Source organism: Lepidochelys kempii, chromosome 6, assembly GCF_965140285.1.
Source record: "Lepidochelys kempii isolate rLepKem1 chromosome 6, rLepKem1.hap1, whole genome shotgun sequence".
In the NCBI taxonomy this organism is placed as follows: Eukaryota; Metazoa; Chordata; order Testudines; family Cheloniidae; genus Lepidochelys; species Lepidochelys kempii.
Window position 1 is genome coordinate 96,298,719 of NC_136385.1, and position 18,744 is coordinate 96,317,462.

The 18,744-nt window shown below is 39.8% G+C and overlaps 1 protein-coding gene and 1 non-coding gene across 2 annotated transcripts in view; both read right to left on the reverse strand.

Moving 5' to 3' along the window:
* Positions 1 to 18,744, reverse strand: part of GTF2A1 (general transcription factor IIA subunit 1) — a 35,440-nt gene that overhangs the window by 8,996 nt on the left and 7,700 nt on the right. Inside the window, exons 3-8 of the mRNA XM_073349348.2 lie at positions 16,654 to 16,855; positions 15,040 to 15,104; positions 8,993 to 9,068; positions 5,313 to 5,446; positions 4,546 to 4,863; positions 231 to 320 (exon numbers count right to left, since the gene is read on the reverse strand). Of these exons, the coding sequence (XP_073205449.1) occupies positions 231 to 320; positions 4,546 to 4,863; positions 5,313 to 5,446; positions 8,993 to 9,068; positions 15,040 to 15,104; positions 16,654 to 16,855 (885 nt within the window). The remainder of the gene's footprint in view (positions 1 to 230; positions 321 to 4,545; positions 4,864 to 5,312; positions 5,447 to 8,992; positions 9,069 to 15,039; positions 15,105 to 16,653; positions 16,856 to 18,744) is intronic.
* LOC140913964 (small nucleolar RNA SNORA79) lies at positions 15,407 to 15,547 on the reverse strand. Its single transcript, XR_012159725.1, has one exon. It is a non-coding gene; the product is annotated as a small nucleolar RNA SNORA79 (small nucleolar RNA).

Consider the following 18,744-nt stretch of genomic DNA (forward strand, 5'->3'; position numbering starts at 1 on the left):
GCAAGTAGACACACAAGTTGGAAATAATAGAAAACATAGTTAATTTCACATGTTAAAATAGAATACAAAAACATTATACAATATCAGATCACACTAAATATTAAGACATTTATATAGCCCCATGTATACACACACACAAATACAGCTTAAATTCATGATTTGATGGGAAGCAGAGAAACAGGAACAAATAAACGTGACATTCAGAAAAATTCTGTTTTTAGAGATTTTACCTTATCATACTGACATACGACAACATTCTCTGTATCAAACAGCTCTTGTCCTTCCTCATCACTCACATCATCTTCACTATTAAGGGGCTCCTAAAAGAAACATTTGAAAATAGTTTATGATAAACTGACTCCCATCTATTAAGATTATAGATATTTTGATCTTTTGCATGAAAATAAACTCTGGTTATAACATGAATGAGGGTTTCAGTGTGGGGAGAACGAGGCTTTGAGGTAAAAACTTGATGTGCCTGTCACAATTACAGGGCTAGCTTGACATCTGTCCCCCTCTTCTAGTCTCTCTAGAGTGCACCACCTCACTTGTCAGGGTGCCTTTACCCATCTTTGATTGACAGTTTGCAATTCTCCCACTCCCAGACTATGCCTGGGCTACCGTATCCTACATACGAACTGTTCTTACCTAATTGGTCTGATTGAGTTTGGGCACCTGTATTTTTTCCCTTTAGGAGTCAAGTGACCAGTGGTGAATATAATGAGCAGAAAGCCTTCTTAAACCAAAAGTATTGTTTATTTTACCAACTGGAACAAAGCTTTTAAGAAAGAAATAGCCTACCTGCATGTTTATCTTGCCCAAAAGCTACCCATTCCCTGATGGTAACCTAGGCAGGCCTAGCATCTCCAGATACCCCAGCAGATACCTGTGTCTCAGTCTGGCTCCCCGACAACAACCCCTCTGCTATAGTTCTTTTGTTCCTCTGTGTTTCTGGGCTTTAAGCCCTTCTGGTTAAAACCAGCCCTCTAGACTCAGCAGGAGATTATACAAGAGTCCGCAGAACCAATGTTTCTGACATGGTCCCTTAACAACTGTAGTGGTTGCTGAGGGGTGGCTTATGTTGAACCATTCTTTTTCTTCCTGCCTGTGTTAATCAGACAGATTCCTGTTCAGCTAAACCAATGCAGTCATACAGTAAATACCCCAATAACCAGTACATTATCCCGTATTCATAAATTATCCCAGGGCAGCTCCAAATGTTACTGTGCCCAAGTCCCATTTTCCAAAATGACTTTGGCATTTGCCTATACTGAGAACACTCCAGCGACGTTTCAATGGGTTTTTATAATCGTATGTAAACAGCATATGTTTTAAATCACTAGTTGATAGATCACTACAGAAAACATGAAACATCCTTTTCCTAAAAAAGTCTCATGCAGTCCCTCGCCATTGCTTTCTCATTATATGGGTTAATTATAAGAGGCACTGGGGCAAGGCAAGTTTAAATCCCCATCAACCATGATATTAGCTCTTGATTAGCTGGTATACTATTATTTTCAATCCAAGAAGGAAAACACGCTTCTTTGTACCAGAGGATGCCCTACCTCCTCCACCCTCACAGATGGTGGGTGTATTAAAGTGACCTACCTGATGCACAGAACTGGAAGTAGTTCCTTATAAAGCAGGTTGATAACAGTGAAAAGAGGAGGCTAGAGCAACATGTTGCTGATAAGATCTCTGGCCTGCTGATGGTTATATTTAATAAATCTTGTAATATAAGTGAAATTCCAGAAGACTGGAACAATGCTAATATTTTGCCAATATTAAAAAAAGGCAATCAGGATAACCCAGGTAACTATACTCCAGGGAGCCTGACATGAATCCTGGGAATGGAAACACTGATACAGGAGTCAATTGATAAAGAATTAAAAGACAGGAACATAATTCATGCCAGTCAACAAGGATTTATGGAAAACAGTTCTTGTCAAACAAAGCTGATTTCATTCTTTGGTGAGATTAGGCGTATGGTTGACAGGGTAGATAAAAATAAATGATTAAAAAAAAATCTTTAAATTCGATTTTTTTTTTAATAAAAACGAAGGGAAAAATCCTGTCTAAAGATGGTTTTAATTAGGATACATTATAAAGATATTTCATCATGGAAGAGGGATTATAAATTCTACTTCTATAGTGTGAGACAATATATTCATGTAATGTTTAAGAAAAGTTTTGTAAATGAGTTCCAATAGTTCATGGATTAGGGACCCAATCTTACGGGGTTTCACAGGCTTTTGTATAGATTACTTAGGTTAATCTTTGTATCTACCCAATGAGACTCAGTGCTCAGTCTCGAAGATACCATCAGATATGTTTAGTTTTGCAGTTCTCAAACTGTAGATTTGCATCTCCAGAGGTAACATGCTTGTTAACAGCAAAATTTTTTTAAAATAAATAAATATATAGAAGTGAGAAACAACAGACCTCAACTCTATTTTCCCTCTGCAAATTTGTGTACACAGAGTCAATTCCTTACCTCTCTTTAAAAGTGCAAAGTTTCAAAAAGTTCAATGAATAGAAGATTGTTTGGGGCAGAATAGATCTGGACAAGGAGAAAAAGTCTGGAGATAAATGTGGGAAGTGAGGGACATATGCTTCTTCTGTTAAAATATTATATGTTTTCTGTTGAAGAAAAAAATCCAGACTACATAACATTGTTGTTTTAGTTAAATAAAACAATTTAAATGTCCGTCTGGTGATCTCCTCCTAATACAGCATGGCAAGAAAATGCTCCAAATATTAATGATTAACCTATTGAATTGGAGATATTTATAAGTCATTGGGAGGTGAACTATCTGCTTCAATTACCTTTGGTAAATGAAATAATCAAACAATCATTTTCTCATATAGCTGTAAAACTAATCTGAAAAGTTTTCAATATAAATCACTGTTTCAAAACATATAGTGTGTACCTTCTAAATATGAAACCTACATCTACCTCTGAATTGTGAAGAATATGTATTAAGGTTATAACAACCAACAGGAATGCACTTTTATGTAGAAAACCATGATTAAATTGAGTATTCCTGGCTAGTGATTTAAATCAAATCCACCCTGATGGTTGATATAGGTAACTGTAGATGTACTACAAAACTTTTGAAAGGCATTTGACTTAGCACTGTATGACATTCTGATTTAAAAGTTAACACTGTACAATATTAATAGAGCACACATTAAATGGATAAACAACCAGGCAAGTAAGAGATCTCAAAAAATAGCTGTCAATGGGAAATCATCACTGAGTGGGGGTAGTGGGGTTCAGCAGCCCAGTGCTATTTGACATTTTCATTAGTGATTTAGAAGGAAATATAAAGTTACTGCTGTTAAACACTGCAGACAAAGACTGGCAGAGTGGTAAAGACAAAGACATTGCAGACAAAGATTGGCAGACTGGGTAATCACACAGCACAATCTGGATCATTTGGTAAGCTGAGTCCATTCAAAGAAAATGTGTTTTATGAAAGACAGGTGCAAAGTTATGCATTTAGGAATAAAGAATATAGGCTGTACCTGCAGATGAGGGACTCTATCCTGGGAAGCAATGACTCTGAAAAGAATTTAGGGGTAACAGTGGACAAGCAACTGAGCACAAGCACCCAGTACAAAGCTGTGGCAAAAAGGGCTAATGCAATCCTTGGAGGTATAAAGAGAGGAAAGCAGAAGTGGGGGAGGGGATTTTACCTCTGTATATAACAGCAACGAGACTGATACTGGAATGCTTTTTAAAAGGATGTTGAAAAAGTGGATTGGGGCACAGAAAAGAATGATAAAAATGATTTGAGCTCAAGAGAAAATACCTTTAAATCTCCTGCCACATGAGCTCAATCGGTTTAGTTTATCAAAAAGAAGAGTGAAAGGTGTCTTGATTACAGAGCCTAAGTACCTTCATAGAGAGAAAATAAAGGTATTGAAGAGCTCTTATCTAGCAGACAAAGGCATAAAAAGAACTAACAACTGAACGTTAAAGCCAAACAAAATTCAAATTAGAAGTTATGCAAAACTTTTTAATAGCAATGGTGATTAACCAGTGGAACAAGAGAAATGACTGAATCTCCATCTTTTGGCCTCTTCATATTAAGACTGGATGCCACTTGCGACTTGATTCTGGGCCCTACTATTTCTTTTATAATCTCTTCTTTCCTGAAGAGGTTTATGAAACCGTTTGCAATAGTTTAATTTAAATACATAGAAGTGCTACTTTGGTGCAGCTGCACTGCTGAGGCACATCTGTGAAAACGCTCTATGCCGACAGGAGAGAACTCTCCCATCTGCATAATTATTCCACCTCCGTGAGAGGCAACATAACTTCAGTATAGACTGCACTTAGGTTGCTGTAACTTGCGTCCCTCGGTGTGTGTGTGTGTGGCTTTTTCACACCCCCAAGTGACGTAAGTTATATCAACATAAGCGGTAGTGTATACCTGCCCAAGGTCACAGACACGCAAAAATCTATCAAATGAAAATGGAAGTTCAACATTAAAGTCTCAATATTTTCTAATCTTTTAGAAACATTTTATCAAATTTTACCTCTTCAACCTGGCCATCTTCACCTCCATCTTTTTCTTTGTCTTCCTCTTCATCATCATCATAATCTTCTTCCTCATCTTCTTCTTCTTCAGATGATGTGTCTCCAGCTCCATCAACTTGGAGTACAAGTGGTGCTTGCGGTTGTGCCTGTTGCTGTGGTTGCTGCTGACTGGCAGCAGTAATCTGTGCTTGTGCCGGTGTAGGAGCTGCCACTGTTGTGGGTATGACCTGTGTTTTGTTCCCTGTAAATAGGATTTGCTGCGGCTGAATAATCACTCCTGTCTGCTGGGAGATCCCTCCAGGGATAGGAGCCAAAACCTGAAAAAAGGATTTTATATTAGCAATCGTGCATACACAATACTAACAGAGCAATTACTTACCAAAAACATTTGAAACCTGTCACTTCTTTATACTACTTCAAGGAACACAGTCACAAACATAGTTATCAAACACAGAAAAGTAAACAACGATTTTTATAATTTCACTTTTAATATTGTGATAACTTTAAAAAAAATTGGTAACACTGGATGCAGATCAGGTAGGAAGATCCTGCACAGAAGCCAAAGATATGGAATTTCTAAGGCATCAAATAAGTTTTTAAAATCCCCATTTCTTTATGCAACTGTCAATTTTTCAGAGCCATTACTGGCATGCAATTCAAACAAAAGAACACATACCCTTGTACTTAAATATGCAAACTACTGGAAAACCTTCCTACCAGGTTAGTTTTAAGTATGAGCCCACTTATTCAAAATGTCCCTCTTTACCTGCTGTATAACAGGAGCTTGTACACCACCAGGCTGCATCTGTGGTATAACCTGTTGCTGTAGAACCACTGGCTGCTGTTGCTGAATGATATACTGAGCTCCATTTGCAGTTCTAACTACCTGCAGGATCTGGCCTGCAATGAAAACAGAACCACTTAAAATGTAAAAATCCACACCTAAAATTATCATCTCTTTCAAAGTTGGTCACCTGGAAAAAGACTGAGCATAATTAAGGTAGAAAGTTCATCTTACACTTCCACCAATAACAGGTTGAGAATTTTTATTATTTTTAATACTTTAAACATGGCACACATCTACAGCTTCAAAACAACAAGTCTTTAAAACCCAACCATATGTTTACAAGGGGCATAATGCAAGAGTAGTTTAGAAAAGAGTCAACAGGCAGGTTGCTAACAGGTGATACAAGGTCTCACATGAGGCCAAAGATTAACTCACTATAAAGCAGCACAGCAATCTTCTGAATATTCATTCCCTACATATGAAGAGTGTATTTCATGTTTTTGCAAGTTCCCTGTTTAAAAGGACAGAAGCCAATAATATAGATATACACAAAGAAACTACACTTTCTATCCTATTGTGTAGGCTTCGATCCGCTGTTAAACGGACTCTGTATTCCAGCATTGAGTACATTTCAGTGTTGGGAAACTATGTTTTTCTTTTTAACAAAACATGTGAAAAGTCCAAGCATTTTTTCCACTGAGTTTACTAATTTCACTGACTGCTCTAAAGGATAGCTAATTCTTTAATTTCTGTCCTCTGACAAGGCCAAGATGAGGCCAGTAGAAGAACAACTCCTTCTATAGGATTTTAGAAATTTGATAAAATCCATTCCACTTTTTTTGGGGGGTGGTGGTGGTGAGGGAATAATATTTTTACCTTAAAAGATGATCAGTCGCACTGTGTAGAATACCGTTTTTTGCATATATGGCAAACAATACTGTAAAATATAGTTGTCTCTCTTGCTATTCTACAGTTTCCCAGTTTCACCACCTTTACTATGCTTGACAGAAAAACAGATACACGGGAGATAAAATTTGCTGAACCGTTACTGGGACAAACAAAAGGTATAAGAAGGCAGTTATGAGTGGCTTTTTATACTAGGCCTTTACTCCAAAAGAAAACAATTTCAAAGATTCTTCTCCTCTGCATCTCCCCCACAAAAGCACCATGACTGTGAGCACTAAAAGCTGTTTCGGACAGAAAACACGTTTTCACAATTTAGATTGGTCTTTTTACATGATAAAACTACTGGATTTGTTTTCGAACAAAAAAACCAATTTTCCCAGCCATTTTTTACTTCCTGGTTGCTTTCGAGTTGTCCCTTGCAGACCTCATCAGGGCTGTTAGACAGCGTTGTGATGTGAATATTCTAAGCTTACATTCTTAAATTTACTCCTAACATTTGGAGTAAGGAGACAGCTTTAGACAAGGGCACTAATGGGTAAAGAAGAGCTTGAGCCCTTGGTCCTTGACTGTTTTGGAATGGGCTGCTAGGAATGGGGTTTCATGTGCCAGGAGTCAGAGGGGCAAATGCTCAGAGGGGGAGCAATTCAAACTCGGTATATACTTAAACTCTATATTTGGCTTTTATTATAGTTACCCGCTCACATTTTTAAAGGTGACTGAGGAAAATGCAAACTAACTGTGCCTGCCCTTTGGAATAAATCCACAGCACAGGGGATTTATAGATAGGATCAATACTGCAATCTAAGTACAGGCAACCAGACTATCATGATGCCAAAACCGATGAACTTTGCAAGTGGAGAACAAACTCTGAAGCAAAAAATATTTAAACTGTTTTTCAGAAATATCCTTATGCTCCGTAGATAAAAGCCTAGCAAGGACAGATTAGTACTCAGAAAAGAGGGCTAAGTTCCAGAGGCAAGAAAGATCCACTAACTTCATTTATTTTTCTTTATAAAATGTCAGCATCAACTACTTTAAGTAACAGTTTATTATGTCTGTTCACTTTCATCTTCCTTTTCCCTGTCTCTAATGCCACTTTCAGTTATTTAGGTTCTTGCATGTCCCTGATCTCCATAATATCTAAACTACTTTTCTTTCCATGTATTATGTCTTTTTTTCTTTTCAGTCTGACTGTTGTGTAATTCTCTTTCTCCATCCCTCCTTTCCGTGATACAGTTTCTCTTTATCCCCATCTCTATAGTCTCTCTTTCATTACCCATGGCACAGTCCTACCACCTTATCCCTAATTCACAGAGCACATGCAATAGTTCCATGTTTCATCTCATTACAGCAGAGAAGCGTGTAAAGATGGTCACCAGCTCTGTGCAATAGATATAAAGTTGCAGACAAGACATACCCCAGCTTCAACTCTTCCACTTTCTTATCAGAAAGACAAAGGAGGAACTGAAGTGATATCCAGATGACCCTCACCTCCATCATCTCCTGCTAAGAATAGGTTTAGCTCCCTGACTCCATCTAAAGCATAAACTCAGTGGTCAGGATCTACATCTGCAAAGAACCCAACCTTGGGAACACAATCTCCCTAGGAATCCGTGCCCTTTCTCCTTCCACATCCATTTGAGAAAACACTATAGGTACGACTGTGTATCTCTCACTGAGGCCACAGACTCCGGTGCTGGCTATGGGGCTGCCTGAACAGTTTGGGTGTGTGGGAATGAGCTAGGGGCAGGGGTGCGGGGTGGCACTTACCTCACAGTGGGGGACTCCCTAGCTCCCACCACCATGTCCCTGTAGCTCCGAGGCAGAGGGGCCAGGGGACTCCATGCGCTGTCCACCTCTGCAGGTCCCACCCCCGCAGCTCCCATTGGCTGTGGAGCCGGCGCTTGTGGTGGAAACAGTGAGCGGAGAGCCGCTGGCTGCCCTTCCCCCTAGGAGCTGCAGGGACATGCAGAGCTGGGTAGGGAGCCCGACAGCCCTGCCAACCCTCCCCCCAAGCACCAGCGGGGGTCCCGGGCCATGCACCGCTGCTCGCCCCCTCCCAGCACCAGTGGGGTCTCAGGCCACCCGCTGAAGCACCCACAGTGCTTCCAGACTGTGCCCCCCCTCCCTCCCCCCAAGTTTTAGTTAGGGGTATATAGTAAAAGTCATGGACAGGTCATGGCCAATGAATTTTTGTTTACTGTCCGTGACCTGTCCACGACTTTTAATAAAAATACCTGTGACTAAAACGTAGTCTTAACTATAGGGCAGCACTTCATAGGTGGAGAAAGATTGCTGGCAACGACATAAATGATTTGTGATTGATCCTATGGTATACACTTGTTTTCCTGTAAAACTAAGAGAGGAATTTTTTCCTTGTATTAAGATCTGAAAGTTTCACCTCTGCTCTGAATCAGATTTCTACACCGTTATAAACCTCAACCTTCCCATTTCAGGCAAACTTCCATTAAACATAGCAGTCTTTAAAGCCGTCTCTTAATATAATGTATATATTTTCAAATAGTAAACAGCTGAAAAACAATACCTTTCAAAATGTATTAAATAAAATCTTTTAAAGTTTTATGGTGGTAAAGTAGCACTGTAATACATATAGCTCAAGAACTGTATGGTAAATTCCCTTTACTACAAAACTCCTTCCTGATTTTTAAATGTTTCACATGAAATGTAAAAAATTACAATCATTTGCAAATCAAATAGCTTGTCTATAATCCATTTAATGTTAAGGTAATTACCTGAATTTGTAAGTATCTGCTGAACAGGAGTAACACCAGCAGGCAAAGCCAAGGTAGCTGCAGTGGCAGCCGCACTCTGAAAGACAAGAAACCTGTTTTTAACAGCCAGCATTACTGCCAATGCTTTGCATCATGGCACACTAGCTGAGGATTAAAGAATAAGCATCTGTTGAGGTGAAGTAGGACAAATGTACACAATCACCATAGCTTCTATGGTGAACCAACATTTACTCATAAGCAAGTTTCCGTGATGTTAAAAGGAAGACGACTAATAGTATAATGTGCATATATTAGCTATCATAGAAGTGAAATCTTTCTGATTTCTATTTGCCTGCTTTGATGGGCTCCCTTCATTCTATGTGCATCACAAGTCAACTCGATTCTGCTTTATTTCCAGGTTTGCCAGAAAAGCTCTGGGAATAAGTTTTGCTCATCTGTGCTCCCTCTGCTGGCCAGCTGTTGGGTAGCGGAGCATAACACTAATAAAAAGACCCTGGTAGCTTCGCTCCTTTTTTTTTTTTTTTTAAACCAAAAATCTGATCATTCTCTAAATTATTTAAAAAAGCAAATGAGGGAGATTTTTAAAGTCAAAATTGGAGTTTGGCAACTACTGTTTGTGCCTTGATCTTTCTCTTAGAAAATAAGGCTTAAGTAGACAGTGTATATGATTCTTCTAATAAGTGATCTTATTTTAGTCTTAGAAAAACAAGATGTGAAACAGTATTTAAAAAATTAGGACTCTACTCCCAGCTCTCCGAGTTAAAGTTAACCAGCCTCTCTGAATATGTTATCTGACTAATAGAAAAGAAAAAAACTCAAGGCTTAAAGTGAATTGTTCAAATCCTGGAATAATGCCAATATCAAGGGTAAAAGAAAGTAAGTTCCTATGAGTTACATCTGAGACGGGGTGGCCAACCTGTGGTTCTGGAGCTACATGCGGTTCCTTGTATAGGCACTGACTCTGGGGTTGGAGCGAAAGGCACAAACTTTCCAGTGTGCTGGGGGGTGCTCACTGCTCAACCCCTGGCTCTGCCACAGGCCCTGCCCCCACTCCACCCCTTCCTGACCTCTCCCTTGAGTCTGCTTTGCCCTCATTCCGCCCTCCCCCCCCCCCGCGTGCCAGGAAACAGCTGATCAGTGGGGCTGCCAGCTAGTGGGAAGTGCTGGTAGCAGGGGGGGGGGGAGGAGGTGATGGGGGGCTACTAACGTATTACTGTGGCTCTTTGGCAATGTACATTGGTAAATTCCAGCTCTTTCTCAGGCTCAGGTTGGCCACCCCGATCTGAGACAAAATATCTGATCAAAGAAGTTTAATCACCTGATAATTGACACCATACTCAATGAATATAGTGAAATGATTTCTGTTTTCTAGGCAAAATCATTTCGTAGAATAGCTCATGTGTGATCTTTTCCTGGATCATCTATGATAAGTTTAAGCTAAAAACAGTGGCACCAGAACTTGGGGCGGGAGAGGGGCACGCAAAGGCCCTCCCACTTTTCACTGGGGCGGATCACGCCCCCTTACCCTCTTCTTCCCACCAAGGCCCTACCCCACCCACCAGGCCAGCATGGAGCCCTGCCAGGGAGCCTGGGCAGCTGTGGCGAACTCTCCACCTGCCCGGAGTGCGGGGCGGCTGAGAGCAGTCCCCAGCCTGTGTTCTCACTCCCTGCCCAGCCAAACACAGGTGGAGGATCCACAACTCCGCGCCGACTCCCCATGCGACTCTCCCTGACCTGGCTCCGACCAGGGGGAGCATCAAAGCCGCAGCCCAGCCAGACACAGTAAGAGCCATGCGGGCTACTGTGAGGAGCCGCAGCGCAGGCCCAGGGCAAGTGGAGGGTCTGCCGCGGCTTCCCACAGCTGCCTGCCCAGCTCTTATCATGGCTGTGCTGCGGCTCCAAGGGCCTCCCCCCACCAGCCAAAGCTGGGTTGGGCAGAGCTGCGTGGGCAGCTGTGTGGAGCCTGGGTCCTTCCACCTGCCCTGTGTGAGTAGCCCTCGGAGTGGAGGCACGGGCAGGGGCTACTTCCCCCTCACCTCCTGGATGGGGTGAGGAGGGCTCACTGGCCCTGCTCTGGCTTGGTCAGGGGGGACTCAGTCTCCCGACCCCCCCATTTTTGGGAGGGCTCCGGCACCCTTGGCTAAAATATTGTCAAGTAAAATGTACAGAATCACGGAACTTTGATTTTTTTTTTTTTTTAAATAAACCAAAAGAGTATGGATATTTGCTCAGGTAAGAAACATTCCACAAAAATAACAGCAACAGAGAAGTATTGGGATAAAGTTTTAGTAGTACAACCTTTTCTTGATGCCAAGAGAATTCTTGCAATGGATTGCAATGAAATGCATTCTAGCACTGAAATGTAAGTTCTGCAGTGACTCTGGATTTGAAGTTATTTTTATTGCATCTAAAAGACAACCTGATTTGTAGAAAACTATGGACAAATTTGTTGTTATTCTTTAAGACTATCTAAAACCAGAATTATTCCTCAACACAACAGGCCATGGCAGCTAGAGAGAAGCTTTATTTTAGGAGGCTGAATGACTACACTGACGTAGAGTTAGCTAGCCTTGGGATACAGCCAAGAAGCAGGTCTATGGCTAAAGGCATCAGCCCTGAGGAAGCTGACTCCGATGATTGTCTGCATAAAGAATTAAGGCCTGAGAGTCTGCATCAATACCTTGCATTCACTATTTTTAACAACTTAAACAAGCAACACAGGTGTGTGTTATACTGGATTTGATTTTACTATGAAGCAACACAGTAATATAAACACTAAACAAAACACACACAGTTGTTATAACAAATTCATGACAGATCCTCTTGACCATGTAAACAAAAAGGATCAAATAGACATTAAGAACATTTGGGGATTATTTCAAAGTTTAAACTAAGTGACCAAAATGTATTCTGGGCCAAACGTGAAGATGTTTGTGTAAGTCATAGAGAAAGGATGCACAGCTTAAAGTCTGCAAATTAACACGAATCCACTTGGGTTTGAACTGTAAATTGATCTCAAATGAACCTTTGGATTTTAGTCCATATGATCCCAGTGTCTCATCTTAGTACAAAAAATAAAAATGTAATGACGACATCAGAACTAATTTTACCCATGCTGACTGTCAAAAACAGTTCCAACTAGCAGTCAAATGTCTCTCCAAATCAAACTTTGGGCAGTTTGACAATTCTACCAAGCCCTACTATAGGTTTAAGTTTAAGCAGAATGTTAACAGTAATACCTGAAATGCTGGAGGATACTATTGCATTTTTCATATTGATGAAAAATTAAAGTGCAAAATGGATTTAAATTTTACTATTGGGTAAAATGCACATTTCTTGTTTTATGTAGTGTAGTTATAGCCGTGTCAGTCCCAGGATTGTAGACACACAAGAAGTTGGTCCAATAAAAGATATTACCTCACCAACCTTGTGTCTCTGTTTCTGGTTTGTAAGAAATCAGATCTTCCTTTGCTGGCAGACTGATGTAATCGCCAATCAGAACCTCCTGGAGGGTGACACTGAGTAGAAGCAGACTAGCGCTTTTCTGCTGTCCCTTTGCCGCACATCTTCTTACAGATAGGGGAAAGGACAGTACTAAAGCATGTTTTAATTTTTTCTTGCCTTTAAAATAAACAAGCTGTGTCTGCTTGATCCATTCTTAGTACAAATTTAAGAGTTTTCTTTAGTCAAACATTTCTTTTACAAAGCCCTAATTGGACAGATTCCTTAAAGTAGTTTTTTGTTTTGTTTTTTTTAAAAAGCTTCAGGCTGTACTCTGGGAACAGCACATGTTTAAATAGCTGCACATACTTTCTTTTTACTGTATAGCATTGGGCTCTATTGAATGAGAACTAGAGAAGAAACTCAGCAGGGTAAGCAGGCAAAATCCGGTTTCTGCTGCTATTCAGTGGAATTTACAAGGAAAGTGAGGCAGAAGTCAGTTTTAGTTTTCATTCAGCCTTTGGTTGCATCATGTTTAGTCAGTGCATCTAGGATTTTGAAGAGAAGATCAGCAAACTATCTGACAGACAATGAGCAAATAAACTGCTGCTGCCTTAATTGTTCAACTTTATTTATTGTGCTTTTAAATTTACATCAAACTCTGGAAGGATATTCTTTAGCATGGAGTTCTAAATCTAAATAAATAACTAAATTTAACTTGCACAGATTGTGTTTTGGATGTCTTGAGCTGCAGGACAATAGGTTTTTCCCATAGCCTAAACTTGATGTCAAGCAAGAGAGACAAAGTTAGACTACAAAGACAAAACTGTAAGGAATGGATGAATGGTTAGGATAAAAAGTTGTGAATTTACTTTTGCAATAACAAATTAATTGAAATAAATAACCAGAAAGGCAGATTCAAATCCCTGTACAGTCAGTATCATTTTTATGAGTTTATTATTTATAATATTTGAGGAATGTCATTCATCATCTGGTAAATATAACATAAGGCTTGCACCAGGTAACAGTATTTTCCACATGTGAAGTCATCCCTTCCTGGGATTGCTGTCATACAGATTTGTATCAGTATTAGCTGACCCTCAAAAAAAACTTAGACTAATCCAGCAATATTCAGACTGAGGCTTGCAAACCACAAGTGGCTCTTTAATGTGTCTCCTGTGGCTCTTTGCAGCACATGATATTAAAAAACTGTATAATTTAATTATTAACCAATCAGGATGCTTTTACTACATTATTAACCAATTGCAGTTGATAAAATAATAATACTTGGTCAGTCATTTTACTGCGAGAATAATTTTTGTATACATACACACCTCTACCCCAATATAACGTGGTCCTCGGGAGTCAAAAAATCTCACCGCATTAAGGGGTGAGACCACGTTATATCAAACTTGCTTTGGCCCCCACCGTTCCTTGCTCCCTGACCACCTCCTCCAGAGACCCCCGTCCCTAATCACCCCCAGGACCCCACCCCCTGCTCCCTGTCCCCCGACTGCTCCGACCCCTATCAACACACCCCGCCCCCTGACAGGCACTCACCGGCAGCGGCAGGAAGCGGAGCAACGCGGCCCCAGCCCGTTCCACTCCGCCACCTCCCAGCTGCAGCACTCCGCTTCCCGCCGCTGGTGAGTGCAGGGAGGTTGGGGAAAGGATGCCCCCTGTACTCACCTGCAGCGAGAAGCAGAACGCCACAGCTGGGAGCTGGGGGAGTGGAAGGGCTGGGGCCAGGCTGCTCCGCTTCCGCCACTGCCAGTGAGTGCGGGGGGGATCCCTTCCCCCAAGCCCCCTCCACCAAGCGACACGGCTGGGGCTGGAGCGAGGGAACCGAAGTGGGCTGCTCCTGGGCCCCTGCTAATTCCCCGGGCCACTCTGGAACTGCGGGACCCCGAAAATGCCCCCCCCCACTTTTGCCTCCCAGACTTGGGGGGGGGGGAGAGGAAGGAGCCCCTGACTACCCCCAAGACCCTCTGCCCCTTATCGACCCCTCGGCCCCGGCCCGGCACCCTTAATGGAACTTTACCGCATTGTATGCGAACCTGTGTTATATCGGGTTGCGTTCTATTGGGGTAGAGGGGTGTGTGTGTGTGTATATATATATATATATATATATATATATATATATATATATATATATATATATATATATATATATATATATATATATATATATACATACACACACACACACATACATACATACACACACACACACTCTAAATATTTCCCGTCAGACTGTTTAAATATGTATAGCACTATAGTAAATGAAACAATGAATTCATGCTACTATGGTTCTTTTGGGTAATGTTGATTGCTAACTTGGCTCCTGAACCACTGAGGTCTGAATATCACTGGTCTAACTTATATTTACCTAGAGGATCAAGCTACACCCTAGGTCTGTTGACAGAAGCAAGCCCTGGATAAACAGCTCACGTGTTGTCAGCCTAGCAATCAGTGAGGCAGGAGCCATCTTCTGCCAGTAACTCTTGGTTTGTTTTTTTGGCATTTGATATGACTCATATCAGACTTTTATCTTCACTATTTAAATAAATTACAGCATTGCATAAAGTTGTAATTCTGAGTCTTACCATGCCTGACGCATTCATGTGCTGTATCAACTTTGAATCTGGCACAATAACCTGCTGCTGAGGTGCTACAAACAAAAGAAACAAAACGTCAATTCTATATGATCTGGACAAAATAAATTACAGGAAGCAGGTAAAGGACTAGTGATTCAAAGCATGTGGTTGTACCAGCTGTTCTTTACTCTGAAATGTCTGCAGTCCACAGATATGTGTGTTTCTACTGCAGTGATGACCTTCATTAGAATCCCTGGAAGGTGATATGGCAATCCTAACTGGATCCATAGTGATTTGACCTCAGCAGTTTCCTTTAGCTTCCCTGCTCTTTCTGACACTGCTTCTTAAATCAAACCTTGTTTAGATATTTAAATAAAAGGGTATGACCCTGCAAATTTCAAGGAACATGAGGATAGGCCCACTATCCCAACATCCTCTAAACAGAATAAGTTGGCATTAATCTGTGATGACCTAGAATCTGAAAATGAGTTTCGAACCACAGAAAAAACAGGCAACAGCAAGGACTAAAGTGATGGTGACACATGATATTAAAGTGACAAGGCAACAAGTACATCATGAAGTGTAAGTTCTCATCCAACCTTGTTTTGTCCCCAGGACTACTCTGTAAGTCAACCATATTTAGAATCACAGCATTTGTTAAGACTATACAAAGCAGAGTCTTCTGTTAATGAACTAAAGATACAGGGATGCAGATATAAAAAGATGCATGGATTTCGAATCTTAAGTTGTAAGTTCTTTGGGGGGCAGGGACCATTTTTTTCTTCTCCATTTGTACAGCATTTATAACAATAGGGTCCTGGTCCATGACTGGGGCTCCTAAAAATTGTCAAAATACAAATAATAATTCTAGTGTGTGTCATGACTATAAGATAACACATTGTCAATTCCCTCATCAACTCATGCAGACATGGTATTAGGTTGGGTTTTTGTTTATGCAACAGGGACTCTATAAAATCAGAAAATGTTTGCTCCCTCTATTTAATGCTTAATCAAGAGTGTTTAGAAATGCTTCCTTGGAATTCTTAAGGTAAAGTCTACAATGTGATAACTGCATTTAAAAAAGATTATTTGTATGGGTAAGTTTGACAATGCATCTTGAACCCATTCACTTACATACTGCGTGACCAGCTGGGGCCACAAGCAAGCCATCACATTTTTTTTTTTTGGCTCAGAACTAATTCCAATATGAAAAACATGTCTGTTTAACAGATTATGTGTAGTAAAATAGTATTTGCATCCTCATCCCAGTCATTTTAAAAGAGACTAGAGGTTTAGTATAATTTTTAAAATCCTGTTTCATCCTACTTAATGAAACTCTCTCTTAATTGAACACGTACACTGATTTGTTATTGTAGGGCTACTAATGACTAGCAGACTGACATTTTCATTATAGAGAAAAAAAGACATTTGTTTTGGAAAAATAAGTTATGTGGGACTAGACAAATAATATATAAAAGAGAAGTTAATAGACCCAAAGTTTGATCTACCAACCAGGGCACCTTAAATTTGAAAGACTCAAATTCTCCTGAATTTACTTTTTTAACCGAAAACTGCTGAAACCATAGAGAGTTTCATGTAGTCACGTTAGAGAATCAGTCTAACCTTGCTGGGATGCAGGAATAAGGACTTGTTGTGTCTGGGATTGCTGCTGCACAGTCTGCTGTGGTTGTGAATGATGATGATGGTGGTGGTGGTGATGCTGCTGCTGCTGCTGTTGCTGCTGCTGAACCTGCAACAAAAGTTGCTGTTCTTCTGAATGAAACCCATCTACAGCCTTGGACTGCATCAGCTTGTTCTCCCACAGCTGCGTTTGAGAGAAAGAAAAGGTGGTATCTCCAGGTGTCATTTTAATGTTGTAGGATTGGAATTATTACAAATAATGCAATTCAACTTGGTCCTTATTTATCCTGTACATTCTACTTTGTCACAAAATCTTTGGGCATATGTAGGTTGGGTATATGCCCCTCTCCTAAGGCACCACACAGCAACAGAAGAAAAAAATACTCCAAGGGAATTCTAAATTTAACTTTCATGGACATTCCTTTCTTCTCCCACAGGTAAAAGATCATCCTTATAACTCCACATATCGGAAGCAGGGAGGCAGAGATAAAATGGTAGCTCCTATCCTTCAGTTCCCACCCCCTCTACCTCCATTTTAGTTTCCTCTCACCAGAAGCATGTAGTCTTCACCACAGCTCTCTCAACATTTTTCTTTCTAGAATTTCTACAGATAAAAAGAGTCTCAAGGAAGATTCATTATCTTCACCAGAAGCTCCCATTAGTGCAGAGGATTGTGGTTTTATATAGCAATTTAATTATTTATATCCCCATAGTATCTAAAAGCTTTGTCTCTCAGGCCTCTTGTTCTACCATCCCCTGCTTTTCACTGTTTCCTCCATTTTTACTGTCCTTTTCTCTGTTTTGATGTCTCAGGACTTGTCTTGTTCAGGAAAGTATTTGAGAAGGCATCAAGAAAAGCATCAGACAAAATATCCTTTATTCTGGTAGCAAACCCATGTCACAATTTTGGTTCACGGGACACAGTTTGCATTCTGGTGAAGTGATGGTCCCTCAGAATTCTCCTTCTCAGATGTGTACAATGCAATTTATCACATGCCATATCAGAAAATGGGATATTTTTGCAAAGCAAAAGTCATTAGATTTGGAAAAGTGGAGCACTCTATTTTCTTGTGGATATTACTTCCACAAGAAAAGCATCCCCTATTCAGGATGAATTAAAAAAAGATAGTTACAAATATTTGGATTTTTGTATTTAAATTCATTACAGATTTATTTTTAAATAAACCTATTTAATATTAAATTTGAAGTTAGGACCACTTATTAGGCTTAAACTTATTATAATTTATTAAAATAATTTAAATTAAATTAAAAAATTCAAGCATTACGTTTCTTGCCAAGCTTTTTAGAAAAGTCAAATCCCAGAACTTGTGGAAGTCACTGGCTAAGCAACTGGAACCAGAGTATGTTATGTGTTAAACCAACTTTTCACAATGATATTCTCTCTGCACCTGCAGAAAAGGCTATCTTCTTCATTTCCGTTTATTTGACTAGTTCTGTTCAATGACTAGTTCATTCAAAGTTAACAAAATGGGAATTAAAAAAGCAGGAAAGCCTGTGTTCCTCTGCCAATCTATGAATAAAAATTCAATATAAGTGGATGAGATCAACGAGCTCTAAACTCTTGAAAGACATGGTAACCAGAAGCAATTAATTAAAATCACTAACTACAGATAATATTTCCTTTGTTTAATAAAGCAGTTATTTTTAAATGCAAAGTGTTTTAATAAACTTTTTTTCTTATGTATTCAACACATTTAAGGTAGTTTTATTTAACCAATAAACAACATGTTAAAATGCTGGGTTTATGCATTTTTAATTTAATTTGAATTTTCATCCAAATATAGCTTGACATAAATCACAAATAAAAATTAATCGTCTAGTATTTTACAAATGCATCATTCACACATTTTCTAACATAATAAAATATGAAAAAACTAAGAATCTGAATAAATGTAAGATTAGCTATATATAACTGTGTAAATACATGTGCATAGATACAGTGTATTCTCCTGGTTAGCAAAAAGAAGCACCAAATTTAGCTTAAAGAATTTAGTTACAAATCAACATGCTTTAATGGTTACCAACCATTAAGAATCAACTTTTCTTTAGGAA